Source organism: Ursus maritimus, unplaced genomic scaffold (genome assembly GCF_017311325.1).
Source record: "Ursus maritimus isolate PB19 unplaced genomic scaffold, ASM1731132v1 scaffold_14, whole genome shotgun sequence".
Classification (NCBI taxonomy): domain Eukaryota; kingdom Metazoa; phylum Chordata; class Mammalia; order Carnivora; family Ursidae; genus Ursus; species Ursus maritimus.
In genome coordinates this window covers 51,895,984-51,914,027 of record NW_024423786.1, presented here as the reverse complement: position 1 = coordinate 51,914,027, position 18,044 = coordinate 51,895,984, and the positions used below count along the sequence as shown (strand labels likewise).

Here is an 18,044-nt window from a genome sequence, read left to right as displayed (position 1 = left end):
AGCCTCCCAGCACACGTATGGGTCCACACGCGAGTTCACACCCCATTTTGGTGTCATTGCCTGCCTGGTGCTGCCGTATATTTGCACGTGCGGAGTGGTAGGTGCACACTTCTCTGTAATACCCTCGAGCATACGTATGACTCACAGCTACGCCGACATGCCTGGGCACCCTTATGCATTCGTACATCTCAGTGTGCACACGTGTGCACGTAATACACACCGCTGCCGTGGGGTGCCTGTAGGCCCACATCTCTGCCCAGGTAAGCTAAGGGATGCATGCACACGTGCACACCCCCTTTGTGTAGGCACACGCAAAGGCACACCCTCCCATTTACACACCAGCACCCGTCCCGCATGGGCAGTGTGGCTCTGAATGGAGAGTGGGGGCTGGAGGGGGTAGGGGGGGGGATCCCACCAGCTTGCCCCTGAAGACCCACCACCCCCTTTGTCCTGGCCCAGGCACTGTGTCTCTGGCCTGGGCTTCAGCCCTGGACCCCAGGAGACCCCAGACGAGGAGGAGCTGCTCTCATCTGAAACCTGCTATGAATGCAAGATCAATGGCCTCCCCGCTCGTGACCGGCCACGGCGCAGTGCCTATGGGAGCCACCAGGTGAGGAGAGGGAAGGCAGAAGCGAGACAGGAATGTTGGGTCTGAGGGGCGTTCCGTATTAGATTGAACTAAATATGAATGTATTACTTTGCCCTATTTTCCCCTCTTGTTTTTCTCCCTTTCCTATTGTTACCATTGTTTTCTGTAAGCTTCGGAAGGGTAGGGCCCTGTGTCTGTAAGAGTGAGTGCAGTGGTTGTTGGGGCTCCTGGGATGGGTGCCCACGGATCGCATCGGGTAGAGGAGGGCTGCCCCCCACCCCGCACCGCCCACCCCAGGCTTTGCCTGCAATACCCAAGACTGCCAGCAGGTGTCAGTAAGAGCACATGTCTGAGCAACACTGGGGGCGGCGCGGGGTGGGGGGTGGGGGGCGCTGAAGTCTCCAGAAGGAAAGGGCAGGAAAAAAGGAATAGCTTTCGCATTCATCCAACCACAAAGCACCCTTCGACATGTAAATGAGGCGGAACAAACACAGCAGTGCCCAGAGCCAAGGAGAAGAAAACACAGATCACCTCTAGTAGGACTAGGCTACGTCACCGGGCCCGCGTTAGCCTGCCATTGAGGCCGCTGGCTTATTCAGGGCCCTGTCCGGCTGCCAGGACCAGGAGCGCACTCAGAGCAGTTCACATAAAGGGAGGTTTGTCATCTGCACACAGGGTGCTCTCAAAGGGCCCAGATGCAGGAAGCGTAGCAACCCCACCCCCACCCCAGGAACGGGAAAGCTATCGGCAGCTCCTCTCTGTGGCCCCTGCGCACTGCATTCCGATTTTCCCCACCTCTGACCGGCATCTGCCTGGTCTTTGTCCACAGGTGAGCCTGGCCAGCCTTGACTCTGAGGCCCCGCTGACCTTGGGCCTGAACCTCTCACGCCTGGGCGGGGCTGAGCACATCCTGGAGCTGCGGCCAGCCCTGGAGAGCCTGGGGGGACGGGTCCGCTATGTCATTGCCCGTGGCAACGGGCCAGGCTTCTTCCGCGTGCATCACCTCCGGGGCCTCAGCTCCCTGCAGCTGGGGCGTCGGAGGCCGGGGCCTGGAACCTACCAGCTGGAGTTGGTGAGCGTGGCCGGGCCCTGGGGCACCTGGCCCGAGCGGAAGCTGACGCCGGGGGGCGGGGCCTTGCGGCTGAAGGTGCAGTTGCGGCTGCTGTAGTTGGAAGGAGCCCGCATCTCCTGCCTGACCCCAGGCCCCTCCCGCAGCCCCCACTCTGGACTCCCTCCATGGGCACCGCCCCATCCTTGCCTCTTCCGGCGGGAGTTGGGGGAAACTGATGTCACGCAGCTCACCACACGCCGCAGAGAGACCCCGGTGACCTGGTGAAGCCTTGGCCTCGGTCGCCCCAGGGCCCCCCATTCATCCTCTTCTCCAGAAGGGCAGATTCTGGAGTTGGGGGGCTACCGATCTCACGAGCAATGGGATCACTGACCAGGTGGAACTCCAAAACTCAGGACGAGTAAAATGCGATTCTGCGACCTCAGGCGAACCCAGCCTCTGCCCAGGGGGACCCCAACATTCTGTCTTCCCTGGAGACAGCTGGAAGCCGTGGCATGCAACGTCCTCCTCCAACAACCAGGGTCAAAGAGGGGCCTGTGATTCCCTGTAGCTGGTCAATCTCAGGCTTACACTGCTGCACTGCACTGTGGCTCACCCCTGGGGGGCGGTGGGACATGGGAACGGACTGCTGGAGTGGGCCTGGGGCTTGACCCTCCGAGCCAAAGAGCCTCTGGGGCCCCAGCCAGAGTTGGTGACACGCAGCCATGCTCAGGCACCCAGTGGGGTGGGCTAGGGTTCCAGGCTGCTTTTATATCAGAAGCAGAGACAACAATAAAGTTATTTTGGGTTAAGTCCGCCTCCTTGGCATGTTCTGGAAGTCAGGAGATGCTGCCCTCAGCAGGGCCAGGTCAGGCTCACAGGTCAAGGAGCAGGAGACCCCGGAGGGTGGGAGCTTTGGAGGGATGGACTTCAGCCTGGGGCCCAGAGGAGAAAGCGTGCAGGTGAGACACAGGTGAAGGCCACCTTCCACCTGGGGGTGGGGAACACGGTCCCAGGGTGCAGGCAAGTTTCTGTGAACTTCAGACCTGTGAGTGGCACAAGGCCACCACTGGAAGCCCTTGTGGGTTCACTAGTCCTGATGACAACGGCTCACGCTTCCTGACGACGTACGATGTGCTGGGCACCATTCCAAGTATTTTCCCATCGTCGACCCATTTAGCTGTCCTGGCAACTGCCTGGAAATAGAGGCTGTTGGGCTCCTCCCATTTTACAGACGGGAAAATAGCCTTATAGACGTGAAGCAACTTGGCCAAGCTGACTCCAGGTGGCAGGTAGCTTGAGCCAGGGTTAAAAATGGGGCGTCTGGGCCAGCCTCGCTGCCGTCACCGACCGGGCCATCCTGCCTGGTTCCACGGTGACGGCCCAGCTCGATGCCAGGAGGCCGTCGACGCGCGGTCAGTGTGTGTGTATGCTGGGCTGTCACAGACAGTAGTACGTTTATGATTTTTTTTAAGTTTACTTATTTTGTTTAGTAATCGCTGGAGTTCACGACCCCGAGGTCCAGAGTCACGCTCTACTGACTGAGCCAGCCAGGCGCACCCTGAGAGAAGTGCGTTTAGTCCCCGCTAACTTGTACGAGAAAAGCAATGATACCATGCATTTCATAGGGGGTGGACCCAAGGCTTAGAGAGTTCGTAGAATCTGCCCGAGTGGCCTCCATAGCCTAGTGGGGCCTGGGTGTGACCCACTGGCCCCCAAACCACCTCTCGTCCTCTAGAGAGAGAGCATTTGGTTTTCTTTTCTTTTTTTTTTTTAAGTTTTTTTTTTTTTTTAAGATTTATTTATTTATTCGATAGAGATAGAGACAGCCAGCGAGAGAGGGAACACAAGCAGGGGGAGTGGGAGAGGAAGAAGCAGGCTCATAGCAGAGGAGCCTGATGTGGGGCTCGATCCCATAACGCCAGGATCACGCCCTGAGCCGAAGGCAGACGCCTAACCGCTGTGCCACCCAGGCGCCCCAGAGAGCATTTGGTTTTCATCTGGAATGTTCTCTGTCATGGTGGAAACAGGCTGCCAGAGGACAGGACAGTTGGATGGCTTGAGTCTGGCTGAGTGACCTGAGAGTGGCCCTGCCTCTCCCTGCAGGATGGTCACTGGTGCCTGGTCCCAGGGCTCTATTCTTGTCCTGGTTCTGGGCCCCTCGACCTAACAGGAGCTTCTCTGGACCCCCGTCCGAGCTTACAGAGGGCTCCTCCGCATTAGCCCAGGGATCTGAGCAGAACAAGAACAGCGAGCCCCGTTTTAGAGGCGAGGAAAGAGGCACCAAGAGAGCGAGCGGTTTGCTCCAGGTCACCAGCTAGACTTGCACCCGGGCCTACAGCCAGCACACCCCCCGGGAGCCGGCAGCTGTGAGGACTGCCAGCACCGATCTGGGGGTGGGACAGTCACGAGGGATTTAACACAAGCGGGGGCAGCAACTCACACCCCATAATGAAATGGGACAGACAGGAATGGCATCCCATCAAAGGTTTATTTAAAAACTATAGAAAACACGGCCCGGGAGAAGTGTTCCGGGATGGACTGGTGCTCTGCAAGGACCCAGACGGACACAGGCAGGCGTGGCCCAGGGCGGGTGGCAAGAGGTTGCAGGTGAGCGATGTACTCCAATGATCTGCTACAGGGCCCACTGCTTAGCACTGACGCTGGTTCCTGGAGCAGGCTAGGGGGCTCGAAGTAAGGTCAGCTCTCTCCTTCTAGCTGCCTGAGGAACAGGGTGTGGCAGGGGTGATGGGAGGGAGCCCACGGCAGGCTCAGGCACGGCTACTGAGATTTGGCCCGAATGACAGGCAGGCCAGGAGCTGCAGAGGACCGTTGTGGTGGAGAAAGGCCCAGCCCATCTTGTGCTGGGCAAATCCGGGAGATGTGCGGGCTCACGGTCCTGCAGGGGGATGGGAGAGGCCGGCAGGTGACGGGGACTGGAGTGGAGCAGGGGGCCCTGCAGCTCTTGGTCCACACACCTGACATTTCATTGCGCTACTTGCCGAAGCCCCCCCTAGGCTGGGTTGGGGTAGTAAACAGCCCCCCTGAGTGCCAGCCTGCAGGGCTGACCACAGAGCCAGCCCCCTTGGTCCTGGAAGGGAGTCCCCTCAGCCAGTCTGTGCTGATCAGGAGCTCTCAGCCCTCAGCAGTAGTGATGGGTGGAGGGATGGTCACATGATCCGAGTCCTTACCTGGATTAGCTTTTGTCAGGAGGGAAGTTTTCCTCTTGTTTCTTCTGGGGGGCCTCCTAAACTTGGGTGGTGGTAGCTTGGAGATTCCAGTGCTCGACTTCCTACATCTAGGGAGGGCACCTGTACAAGAGAAAAAAAAAATAGATAAGAGCTCCACCAAGACCCTCTGAGCACCTGGATCCAGCCAAGCCTGAAGCTGTTGGCTAGTCATTTGAGCCAATGAGTTTCCCATTTGCTTGAATTTGCCATCTCTTGCAATGGAAGAAGTCTTGGCTGAAAGAGTTGTTCATTCACTCAGTCTCCACTCACCAGCAATCGGCCCTCTTTGGGGTGGCGGCAGCTGTCAGCATGCTGGACTTTGGGGGTGGAGAAGCCCAGAGGCCCACAGCAGGGAGGAGGCGGCCCCCTAGATGCTGGGCATGGGTCTCACCCACCGTGCAAGTGTCTCCAGTGGTGCTTTGAGAGGGTGTTGTTCCCAGCATCCAGAGAGACCATCACCTTCTGCACCCAGCTGTCCCGCGGGTTCGCACACAGCATCTTGTCTTTCGTAAAGAAGAATCTGGGGGGGCGGGGAGCGGGTCCCCGGGTTAGGCTGTGAGCATGGAGCAAAGCTGCGTATGAGACACCCCCCCAGCCTCCCACAATCCCACTCACATCACAGCAGGCAGGTTGCAGCTCCCGCTCACTTCCTGGCGCCGGTAACCCGCGACACGCCGGAGGAAGCTGGGCCCAACACAGGGGTGGTAGTCTAGGCAGCAGTCCTCGGAGACACCTGCAAGCACGGCCCGGGGGGCTCACGTCCTGTGTGCACGTGCGCTCTGCGAGGACTGCCCCAGACTCAGGTACCCCAAAACAGACCACAACACTGCCAGCCCAGGTGATAAGGAGGCCAACTCGGCTCACCTTTGGCCCCTGATATGGGGACAGCTGGCAGGAGTTGGAGGGGTTCCACAGTCCTGGGCTGGGAAGGACCCAGGAGCAAAGAATGAGGGACCAAAGCCACTTCTACTCCTGCTCTGGGGCGGAGGGCAAGGGGCGCAGCTGGAGCGCCCTGAGGAGGGGTCGCGGGCCACCAGGCCCAGCGCAGGCCCTTCTAAAATGAATGGTCTGCCCGGCTGCTCCTGATTTCCCAGCTCCTGCTCCAGGTTGGCCCTTCCCCACCTAGGGTTATCACAGGTGCCTCTGCCTCTCTGTCCCCATCAGAGTGACCGCTTGGTCAGTGGGCTAGAAACCAGGAGGTCTCTTTGCTTACTGGTTGGTTGAAAAAAGCATTTTGAGTTCCTACTAGGTGCCGGATGTGTAGACAAACACAGAGGGGAATTGGACATGGGGATCTCCCAGCCTGGGTGGGGAGACCCAGAGGTGGTTCTGTGCTGTGAGGGGGAAGAACAGGGGCCTGGAGGGGGGTGGGCTCAGAAGAGGAGGAGCTGGTGCTGGCAAGGCCTAGGAGGATGACAGGTGGAACTGATGAGACAGTGAGAGGCCTTCAAGGCCCTGTGGGATCCATCCCTCTGCTGACCCCTGCCTCCAGGCTCCACACCTGAGTTCTGGCCAAGCGCAGTAGGAAGGATGGGGGAGGAGGAGGACTTGAGTGCTCCCCCCATCTCCAAACCTTGGCCCCAGAGGGCAAGGGGCAGGGGTGATGGATAGACACTGGGTTGCAGTACCAGGCAGGCTGGGGGCCACTCTGCCCCCAGGATCAAAGGGCCCCAGGCTGGGCCTGGCTCCTGGATTGGGCCTCTGATAGCAGAACAATGGGAACCAAGCCCAGCCCCAACCCGGGCAAAGGTAAGGTCTGCTGGAAGCAGGGCTAGGGCCTCTCAGACGTACTGAGGGGCAGACAGGGCAGGAAGGGTGGGGCATGGGGCTTTAACCAAGCCAGGGACCCTGCTCAGCCCACTGCTGGGGCTCAGCCATCTCCCCCGGGGCCCTGTCCTATATCCTAGGGACGCAGGACACAGTGGCCGGGCTCGTGGTGGACACTGTATGCACCAAATAGAGGGAAAAGTGGGAAGGGACTCCCCGTTAGTATCAGTAATGGTTATCATTGTTGTTACCCGAGCACTGGACCAAGAGTTTTGCAAATATCAGCCCATTGGTTTCTCGTGCCCTATCTCCACAGCAGGAATTCAGAGCCCCACTCTGCAGATGAGGAAACTGAGGCTCATGAAGACTGAGGAGTAACTCTCAGCCAGACCACACAGGTAGCCTGCGGGGTCGGGGGACGACTTACTCCTGTGTGGTCACACCACTGCAGGGGTGTCCCTGGCTATGCCACCACTGGGAACTACCCTCTGCTCCCCACAGTCCCTGGTCTGGCTGGAGTCCTGACAGGGAGGCCGTGGGTCATGGACCATGGAGGAGACATCACAGGGGCTCTGGAAGGAGGAGCTGGGGGGCCTGTACCCCCAGGGAGCTGCTCAAATGCCAGAAGTTTCTACATCCCTGGGGTGGGAGTGGTCCGTCAGAATTCAGTGGTGGAAATGGAACCGGGGAGGCTTCTGGAGGAGGGGAGGGGCAAACGAGGGAGGGCAGGAAGGATGGGTAGGGAGAGGAGGGCTCCGGGGGGCAGGGTAGGTACGGCCCAAGACATTACCTTGAGCGTGGATAGCAGACCAGGCACCCACCACGCTGGCCACCAGGCAGAGAAGGAGCCACGGGTTCATAGCGCAGGCTGGTCTTCCTCCTCAGGGGTCTTGAGGAAGAATGGGGGAGGTGGGGGTGGTGAGGACCCAAAATGGACAGCAGCGGGCACTCGGAACACCCCCATCTCAAGTCCGACCCCTAGGGCCCTCTGCACAGGATAGGGACCAGTGGTGCCGGTGGGGCCTGTGGCTGGTCTCAACCAAGATTGGGGGACGGGGGATGCAGTGGTGGGGGGACTCACCAGTGCCTGTGGGGTCCCAGGAGATGGTGCCTGCTAGGGTGTCTCCACGCCGTCCTGCCCAGCAGGCCAATAGGCCTCACAGCCTTTATAGATGGAGCCCCACCCTTTGGCCACCTGCTCTCCTCCCCCCTCCCCCCTCCTTTCCCACTCCGCCCCCGCCTTGGGTTTCTCCCGGTTTCTCTTTCTAGCTCCTCTCTCCCATGTCAAGGTGCACCAAGAGGGAGTTCGTTGTAGGCACCTGGGGACAGAGGACCGACTTCAAACAGCTGGCAGGAAACACTGACCCTCTCAATCAATGACATGGATTTGAGACAGACAAGGGCTGGCAACCTGGTGATTGGAGGCAGAACCACACATATGGACAGACCCAGCCTGCCCAGGCCACCTGGAGGCTGGCTGCCTGGGGACCCTCCCTGACTTCCTCCCCCATCCAGTCCTCTCAGTCAGCACCCCTGCTTTCTCCCCCAAAGGATGCTTTCTCCTCCCCACGTTCCCTCTCCTGTGGCACAGCAGGGTCCATACCAGCCTCCCACAGATGGGCCTCAGGCTGCTTAGAGCCTTTGCCTCACTCCCTGCTCCCAAGCCCCCTGTTCCCATGGGGCCCTGACTTCACCCCACTTTTCTCTCCTTCCCCACAATGGGGTGCCTTATAGCTCTGCAGAAATGCCCTGGTTTTGAGAACAGGGAAATCCATAGAAGCAGAAAATAAAAGTTGTTGCCATCGGCTGGGAGGGGAGAACGGGGGTTCGTAAACACATGAACCTTACATTTTATCTTTTTTAAAGATTTATTTATTTATTTATTTATTTATTTATTTATTTGAGAGAGCGCGCGCACACACAGCGGGGAGAGGGGCAGAGGGAGAGGGAGAGAATCCTCAAGCAGACTCCCCCCTGAACACAGAGTCCCAAGTGGGGCTGATTCCAAGACCCTGAGATCATGAACTGAGCCCAAGTCAAGTCAGACACTTAACTTACTGAGCCAGCCAGGCGCCCCTAAAGTTTTATTTTTAAGTAATCTCTACACCCAACGTGGAGCTTGAATCCACAGCCCTGATATCAAGTGTGGCAGGTTCCAACTGAGCCAGCCAGGCGCCCCTGGAACCTTAGACTTGCAAAGGGTGCAGTGTAAGGTGTGCGAATTTTCTCGAATATTATCTGGGGGAAATGTTATTAACAACCACCAGAACAAAGAAATGCTCTAGTTTTGGAAGACATGCCGGAGCCCCAGGTTACCACGGCGGCACGAAGCAAAGCAACACCTGTCTAGAACGCATTTTTTCCTTCCCCCGGGTCGGCGTGGCTCCCCGGGTCAGAGGCGCCACGGGCGCCAGTGCGCAGTTGTGGCGGGAAGGCGGCTCTGCAGAGACCTCACAGCTGATTGCTTTGAACTTTTAACTTTTTATCACCCGTATCCTTAGCTACAGACCACCCTAGGTATTTATCACACCCGTACCCCTTTCTCATCTCCCCGCCCCACTAGCAACCCCTGCCCGAGACCTTTCGCAGCTCGCCTGGGCGGAATCCTGTGGCTTTGGGGGCGGGGCTTTGGCGCGGGGCGGGGCCTAGGCAGGGGCGGAGCTTACGGGCAGGGGCGGAGCTTACGAGCCCGGCCTCAACCCGGCTCCCGAGGCAGCGGCCGTGGCCGTCCCTCCGCGCCGGCGCGCGACTCCAGTTCCTCAACCTCTTGCTCTGGGTGGGAGGGGAGTGGGGGGGGGCGGGACGCGTTTCCGCGTGACTGGGGGCGTGGGGACGCGGCGTGGCGGGCCCGCCAGCCTCTCCGCTCCGGTCCACTGCCCCGGCCTATCCCGCCGCCGGCAGCCGCCAAGACTTGGCGTGACCCAGACTTGGCCGAGGTCCCCCGCGAGCCAGCCCTCCTCCCCTCGCTGCCCCCCACGGTTTGTCCCACCCGCAGCCTTAACGGGGTGGAGGGTGTCAGAGGAACCTGGGCGCAGGGCAGACAGGGATTTGCGCCATCTTGGGCCCCGCGCAGGTGTCAGGGAGGCGGCGGGATGCTCAGACCCTGAATGAAAACCCCGGAGTTCTGAGGACCGTGGCTGCTGGGTGTGGGGGCCGGATCCTCACGGCCAGGGCTGAACTGGGAAGGGGGAGGCCTCTTCTGTTCCTACAGCTGTTGGAGGCGACCCTCTTCTCCTGCACGTGTGAAACGAGCGCAGCTGGTGGGGGTGGGGGTGGGAAGCTTCCTCTAGCCTCCTGGTCACCAGCCCTGACGATGGGGGCCGTTGGGGGTGCTTTCCAGCCTGAAGCTGAGCCAAGCTGAGGGACTGACCACATCCCAGGGCCTGCAGGTTGGAAGGGCCGGCCAAGGCCTTCCTTCCATGAGCTCAGCTCAGCTTTTGGGAGTCCCCCTTGGGAGGGAATGGCTAATGAGTGCACACAGATGGTCCAAGGGAGAATGGGATGGGGGAGGATGGGCTCTGTGATGGGGAACCGCTCCCTTTGGAGTGAGTTCCTCTGGGGGCCGGCTCACTCTCATTTCTCTGCTGGAGAACCGGCCCAGGTGTTCAATGTTGGACAACTTTACAGAGGAGGAGACAGAGGGTCAGGGAGGCTCAGGGTCATCAGAAAGGGACAGGGGCACTGGGGAAGGGCCACGAGCTGAAGTGGGGGTCCTCCTGAAATTGCTGCTGCATATTAGATCCTCCCTTCCCTGTGCTGTCTACAGCTCTCCTGAACCTCTGGTGCCTACAGGTCCCTGCTCAGGTGGCCTCGGAAAGCAGCAGCTAGGGGCCCTCCCCCCACACCTCGTTGTTGTGCATACCGACCCCGGGTGCTGGGCCTGGACTCCCGTGGTGCCCAGCTGCCTCCCGCTCTGGCCCAGATGCACTGTGGTTACCAGGCAACTAGAGGAAGGGAGGAAAAGGGGTTTTTCCAGGATGCCTTGCAAGCCTCTGGCCTGACTTGCAGGGATTTCATTTTTAGACTGTCCCTGTGTGACCCCTTTCCCTGTGTTCCTGATGTGGTTGACCCTGCTGCCTCCTGGAAACCGGCCTAGAGGGGCTTTCCTCCCCAAGCTGACCAGTGGTCTCTGTGTTCCCTGGGGTAGCCGCAGTGACTGTCTGGGTGGGCGCCAGGCCCTGGTTGTATGCAGCCTTGGTCTCAGTCCTGGTGCTTCCCCTGCTCTCACTGGATGTGTGGGGGACAGGCCAGCTGGACTGCCCCAGCTAGGAAGGGGGCCTATTGCTGGACCCACCAGGCTGGGCTGAGGCAGCGGTGGTGTGGGGAGGAAGGGCAGTGGGCTCTGAGGAGAAGGGCCCAGAGGGCCCTCTAGGAGACCCTCTGTGAAGCTGCTGGGCTCCATTCACCCACAGGTTTTCCGGGCACCTCTTCCATACCAGCCATTTGCTAGGCCCCGGGGTGATGGCAGTGAGTAAGCAGATGTGTCCCAGCCATGAAAGATGACAGTGATGTCACCGATCCTCACCAAACATCTGTTGGGGGCCATTTGTTATCCTGTTCATTCACCAAACACTTAGCAAGTGCCTACTGTATGCCAGGCACTGGGCTGGGTGCCAGGGGAAAGCAGTGAAGGAGACAGATGGTCCCAGGGTGGAGCAGACAAGACAAGTAGCAAATATGAAGCAAGATACTTCGAGATTAGGATCACACTACAAATCCTGGTGTGACAGGAAGACACTGGGGATGGGCTGGGCTCCTCCAAAGAGAGTGGCCCGAGATGATAACAACCCCGCAGGATTAATATTCATCCCCATTTTACAGGGAAAACACAATCAACTAAAGCTCAGAGAGGTTAAGTTGTCGCCCCAGTAAGTGGGGCCGGATTCCAAGCTCAGCTCTGACCCCCTCATTCCACATGTACTGATTGGGGGCTGTATTAAGCATGTCTTGGGGTGCCTGGCTAGCTCAGTCGGTTAAGCGTCTGCCTTCAGCTCGGGTCATGATCCCAGTGTTCTGGGATCGAGTTCCGCATTGGGCTCCCTGCTCACCTGGAAGCCTGCTTCTCCTTCTCCCACTGCCTCTTCCCGCCCCGCTCGCGCTCTCTAATATATAAAGTCTTTTTTTTTAAAGCATGCCTTTAAAAATTTTTTAATACTGTATTTTATTTAACCCTATCTATAAAAATATTATCATCTCCACATGTAATCAAATAAGAATGATTAATGAGACACTCCCCCCCTTCTTTTGGCATAGTAAATCTTGACTGTACATTTGCAGCACGTTTCAAGTGCCAAACAGCCACATGTGGTGGTGGCTAGTGGCTACCTCCGTGGACAGGGCAGGTCTAGCCACAGATAATCGTCAGTTCACAATTTTATTCGGATTCTTTTTTATTTTTGTTTCTTAGTAAGACTTTTTTTTAAAAGAGCAGTTTAATTTTCCCAGTGATACTGAGGGGAAGGTACAGAGGTTTCCCACATACCCTTTGCCCCACACTTGGAGAGTCTCCTTCGTTATCAACATCCTGCCCCGGAGCCCCAGACGGTGCATGTGTTACCATCAGCGAGTTTGCCCTGGCACATCGCTATCATCCAAAGTCCATAGTTTACATCAGGGTCCACTCCCGGTGCTGTACGTTCCATGCGTTTATACAAATGTATAATGACACGCATCCCTCTTTATGGTATCAGGGTATTTCACTGCCCTGAAAATCCTCTGTGCTCCAAGCATGTCTTTTTTTATGATGATGTTTTGATAGCCGGGACCTCCCTGATCAGGGAAGGACTGCGCGTCCCAGGGTTAGCAGATTCCTAGAGATCGTAAATGCCTTGTGACTGAACCTTCCCTGTGCAAACCAGCCAATCCAGAGCCCACACCTGAGCCCCCTCCTTTCTGGCTCTCGCACTCAGGGCCACTGTGCCCTGCCCTGATCACCCCAGAGCAGGTGCCAGACACCTAAGGCACAGTCCCCATACCCCAGAGCCTGCTGAAATCACACAAACCAGCCAGTCCTGAGCCTGCAGGTGCTGCCTCACCCCATTTCCTCCCACGGAAACCAGAGTACAGGCGCTCACCCACATTCTTCCTCACCCCTCTGCCCCCTGACCAACTCTGGTGCTGCCCCAAGTGGCCCTCTGTGCCATGGCGTGCCCCCTCCTCTTGAGATCTGTGAGGAGCAAACTTTCATTTTTTTAAGAATTTTATTTTGAGAGAGAGCATGTGCGTGTGAGCAGTGGCAGAGCAAAGAAGAGGGAGAGAGAAAATCTCAAGCAGACTCCACGTTGAGCGTGGAGTCCGACGTGGGGCTGGATCCCTTGACCCTGAGATCATGACCTGAGCCAAAATCAAGAGTCAGACACTTAACTGACTGAGCCACCCAGGCGCCCCAGCAATCTATCTTTTTAATGGCCATCGTCTCTTCATCTGTTGGCCTCACCGTATCTGAAAAAGAATAAAACCTGCATTTTGAAGCAGGTGCCAAGTGATAGGCAGAGAGCTGGTGACAGAGGGCAGATAATGGACGTACCACTCCCCACGTGAGGCTCGCAGCCGGTGGGGTGACCATGGTCCACCTTCCAGAGGAACGTCCACACGCGGGCTGTGGGGATGCAGAGGGCATCCCACCAGGTCTCCAGAGAGAACAGCTACTGAATGGAGAACGCAGGGCAAGCAGGTGTTAGTCAGAGGTCAGACAGAGCAGGACGCCAGAGGGACCTGCCAAGAACTGGGGTGGGAGATGGGGTGGGTAGAGGAAGATGAGGTGGGAGGACACAGTCTATTCAGGCCTCACATACTGAGCCAGAAGGGTCAACCTTCGTCGAAAGGTCACTGGGGAGCTGCTGAGGGATTTAGCTGGGGGAGGGCTGTGGTCAGCCCTGTTTCTGAGTTCTGCCAAGGTCCCGCAGAAGATGCAGTGTGGGGACATCGGCCCAGGCGAGAAGACTCAAGAGTAACAGCTTGTCTTCCCACGAGGGCTGTGAGGAAGGCCCCTTCTAGTCCCCTCCATGCTCTACACCAGCATGAAGTAATTCAGGAAATGTTTACCGAGTTCGACTATGTGCCGGGTTCGGTAGTTACAACACAGTGACAAGACAGATTTAGTCCGTACTGTCACGGAGATATTTTAGTTTTATTTTTCTAACAATGGACTTACAATAGCATCTGAGGAATGCTGACATGACATAAAACAGGGACCCAGAAAAGAGGAAAAAAAAAAACCAACAACCAAATAACTAAAATCAGAAATGAAATGGGGGAGGTGCACCTGGCTGGCTCAGTCAGTAGAGCGTGCAACTCTTGATCTCAGCGTCATGAGTTCAAGTCCCACGCTGGGCACAGAGATCACTTAAAAATAAATAAATAAATAAATAAATAAATAAATAAATAAATAAATAAATATTCTTTTTTTTTTTTAAATGGGGGGCATAACTACTGCCCTTACAGAAATTTAAAAAAAAGGATTAGAAGAGAATATTATGAACAATTATACACCAACCAATTAGATAATCTAAATGAAACTAGCAAATTGCTAGAAACTTGGGAAGAAACAGAGAATCTGGAAAGGGCTATTACAGGTAAGGAGACTGCATCAGCAATCCAAACCCGCCCAACAAAGAAAATCCACGACCAGATGGCTTCTTGGTGAATTCTACCAAACATCAAAAGAAGAATTAACACCAATCCTTCTCAAACTCTTCCCAAAAAATAGAACAGGAGGGAACGCATCCTAGCTTATTTCACTCTATAAGGTTAGCATTACCCTGATACCAAAGCCAGGCAAAGAGAACCACAGACCAATGTCCTTGATGAATATAGAAGCAAACATCCTCCACACATACCCCTGAAACTAATAATACACTATATGTTAACTAAATTGAGTTTAAATTTATTTAAAAAAATCCTCAACACAAGAGTAGCAAACCAAATCCAGAAGCACATTAAAAGGATCATGAACCATGAACAAGTAGATTTATCCTGGGAATGCAAGGACAGTTCGACACCTGAAAATCAATTTAATACAGCACATTAATACAATGAAGGAAAAACTACACAATCATCTCAACTGATGCAGGAAAAAGCATTTGACAAAATCCAACATCTTTTCATGATAAAAGCACTCAACCAAGTAGGAATGGCAGGATACTTCCTCAACCTCAAATGATAAAGGGCATTTATGAAAGACCTGCAGTGAACATTATACTCAGCGGTGGGACTGAAAGCTGTCCCCCTAAGATCAGAAACAAGAAAAAGATGACCACTTTCATCACTTCCATTCAACATTGTGCTCAACCCTGGAGTTGGAGCAATTCGGCAAGAAAAGGAAATTAAAAAGGCAATCAAACTGGGAAGGAATAAACTATATTCACAAATGACATGATCATATATAGAGAGAAAATCCTGAAGAACACACACACACACACACACACACACACACACACACACACAGAGCTAATAAAGCCAGCAGGGTTGTAGAATACAAGCTCAACACATGAAAAATCAGTTGCGTTTCTATACAATAGCAATGAGCAACTGACAAGGAAATTGAAAAAACAATTCCATTTACAATAGCATCAAAAAGAATAAAATACATAAGAATAAGTTTAACTGAGGAAGTACAAGACTTAATTGCAAAATGTTCTTAAAGAAATTAAAGGAAACCTAAGCAAATGGAAAGACATCTCTGTGCTTATGGAAGCCTCGACACAGTTAAGATGGCTCTACGGATTGTGTGCAATCCCTATCAGATTACCAATGGCCATTTTTGCAGAAATGGAAGAACAGACTCTAAAATTCATATGGAATTGCAGGGGACACTGAACAGCCAATCAAACAGGAGCCAGATGTCCAACAGACACATGAAAAGATGCTCATCATCACTCATCACCAGGGAAATGCAGGTCAAAACCACAATGAGATACCACCTCACACCTGTCAGGATGGCTAGAATCAAAAACACAAGAAGCGACAGGTGTTGGTGAGGACATTGAGAAAAAGGAACCCTCGTGCTTTGTTGGTGGGAATGCAAACTGGTGCAGCCACTGTAGAAAACAGTATGGAGGTTCCTCAAAAAATTAAAAATAGAATTACCATATGATCCAGTAATTCTACTACTGGGTATTTACCCAAAGAATATGAAAACACTAATTTGAAAAGATATATGCACGCCTATGTTAACTGCAGCATTACTTATAATAGTCAAATTACAGAAAGAGTCCAGGTGTCCATCAATAGATGAATGGATAAAGACGACGTGGTACGTAGGCATGGAATATTACTTGGCCATAAAAGAAAATGAAATCTTGCCATTTGCAACAACATGGATAGAGCTGGAGAGTATAATGCTAAGTGAAATAAGTCAGCTAGAGAAAGACAAATACCATATGATTTCATTCATATGTGGCATTTAAGCACCAAAATAAATGAACAAAGGAAAAAAGAGACAAACCAAGAAACAGACTGTTAACTACGGAGAACAAAGAGATGGTTACCAGAGGGGAGGGGGGTGGGGGATGGGTGGAATAGATGAAGGGGATTAAGACTACATGTACCACGGTGAGCACTGAGTAATGGATCGAAGTGCCGAATCACTATATTGCACACCTGAAACTAGTAAAACACTGTATGTTAACTGGAATTTTTTAAAAAGCAGTGTTTAAATTCCAAATACCTGAGAATTTTCCAGTGTTCCTTCTGTCACTTGTTTCTAGCTTCATTCCTTTGCGGTCAGAGAGAATAGTTTGTATGATTTCCTTATAAACTTCATTGCAACTTGTTTTGTGGCCTATGGTCTATCCTGGAGGATGGATTACACGCATTTGAGAAGAGTGTGTGTTCTGCTGTTGTTTGCTAGAGTATTCCCAATATATCGAGTAGGTCTGGTTATAACAATTGTTGAAAATGGAGTGTTGGAGTCACCAGCTACTACTGTAAGAGGGTCTATTTCTTCCTTCGATTCCACCAATGTTTGATTCATATTTTCTAGGGCTCTGTAGTTTGGTACATATATGTTTATGCTTTAAAAAAATTTTTTAAAGATTGTATAAAATGTTTAAGCAATCTCTATACCCAGCTTGGGGCTCGAACCCACAACCATGAGCTCGAGTCACACACTCCACCTACTGAGCCCACCAGGCGCCCTGGTAGGTATAGCTTTATAATTATTGTATCTTCTTGATAGATTGACCCTTTCATCAGTAGGTAATGTTCTTTGTTTCTTGTAACAATTTTTCACATGAAGTCTATTTTGTGTGATATTATTATAGATATCCCAACTCAGCTCTTTTAATTACTATTTACATGGAATTTCTTTTCCCCTCTCTTTCATTTCAATCTATCTGTGTCTTTGGATCTGAAGTGAGTCTCTTGTGGAAAGTGGATCATGTCTCATCTCTTTTGTCACTGTCTGCCTTTTCCTTGGAGAGTTTAATCTACTTATCTTTAAAGTAATTACTGATAAGAAAGGACTGACTTCTGCTATTTTACTATTTGTTTTAAAGGTGTGTCTTATACCTATTTCGGTTCCTTAATTGGTTCATTACAATTTTCTTTTGTGTTTCACTGATTTTCGATAGTGTACCACTTTGATTCCCTTATTTCGTTTTCTGTATATGTTCTGTTGTTTTCTTACTATTTCCCTAGGCTTACAGTTAGTATTCTCAACTTGTGACTATCCAGTTTGAATTAACATAGCTTGGCTTCAACAGTATACAAAATTCTGCTCATACACAGCTGCATCCCTTCCCCTTTATATTGCTACTGCCACAAATTACATCTTGATACATTGTGTTCCCATTAACATACCTTCATAATTCTTGCTTTATGCACTTGTTTCTTAAATCACATATGGGGGGAAAAGGAGTTGCAAACCAAGAATACAATAATATTGGCTTTTATATTCACTTATGTGGTTACCTTTCCAGTGTTATTTCTTCATGTGGCTTTGAGTTGCTATCGAGTGTTCATTTCCGTCAGAAGGACTCCTTTTAGCATTTTTTTGAAGGGCGGGAATTAATAGCCACAAGGTCTCTTACCCTTTGTTTATCTGAGAGTATCTTAATTTCTCTTTTATTTCTGAAGGATAGTTTTACCAGATACAGAATGCGTGGTTGACAGGTTTTTTTCCTGTCATCACTTTAAATGCCTTTCACTGCTTTCTGGCCTCCGTGATATCCGATGAGAAATCAGCAGTTATTCTCATTGGCAATCCCTTGTATGTAACAAGTCACTTTTCTCTTGCTGCTTTAAAGGTTCTCTTTGTCTTTTTTTTAAATAAAAATTTATTTATTTATTTTAGAGGGGGGAGAGGCAGAGGGAGGGAGAAACTCAAGCAGACTCTGTGCTGAGCGGAGCCTGATCTCATGACCCTGACATCACGACCTGAGCCGAAACCAAGAGTCAGACGCTTCACTGA

At 53.1% G+C, this 18,044-nt stretch overlaps 2 protein-coding genes across 2 annotated transcripts in view; one reads left to right on the top strand and one right to left on the bottom strand.

Annotated features, from left to right (window-relative positions):
- FBN3 (fibrillin 3) overlaps positions 1-2,443 on the top strand; it is a 53,688-nt gene extending 51,245 nt beyond the window's left edge. Inside the window, 2 exon segments of the mRNA XM_040628285.1 lie at positions 460-610; positions 1,419-2,443. Coding sequence (XP_040484219.1) covers positions 460-610; positions 1,419-1,757 — 490 coding nt within the window. The 3' untranslated portion in view covers positions 1,758-2,443.
- Positions 2,444-3,548: 1,105 nt separating this feature from the next.
- CCL25 (C-C motif chemokine ligand 25) lies at positions 3,549-7,820 on the bottom strand. Its single transcript, XM_008711310.2, has 4 exons — positions 7,425-7,820; positions 5,483-5,600; positions 5,263-5,387; positions 3,549-4,948 (listed from the first exon to the last, which is right to left on the bottom strand). The coding sequence occupies exons 1-4, from the start codon at positions 7,492-7,494 to the stop codon at positions 4,773-4,775; spliced, it is 489 nt and encodes a 162-aa protein (XP_008709532.2). The 5' UTR covers positions 7,495-7,820; the 3' UTR covers positions 3,549-4,772.
- Positions 7,821-18,044: the final 10,224 nt, after the last annotated feature.

Excerpts from the sequence above, each read along its gene's own strand:
- CCL25 (XM_008711310.2), bottom strand. The coding sequence starts at position 7,494 with ATGAACCCGTGGCTCCTTCTCTGCCTGGTGGCCAGCGTGGTGGGTGCC. Across the intron at positions 5,601-7,424 it reads GTCTGCTATCCACGCTCAAG|GTGTCTCCGAGGACTGCTGC; the intron begins GTAATGTCTTGG and ends CCGTGCTTGCAG. Across the intron at positions 5,388-5,482 it reads TGCAACCTGCCTGCTGTGAT|ATTCTTCTTTACGAAAGACA; the intron begins GTGAGTGGGATT and ends CCGCCCCCCCAG.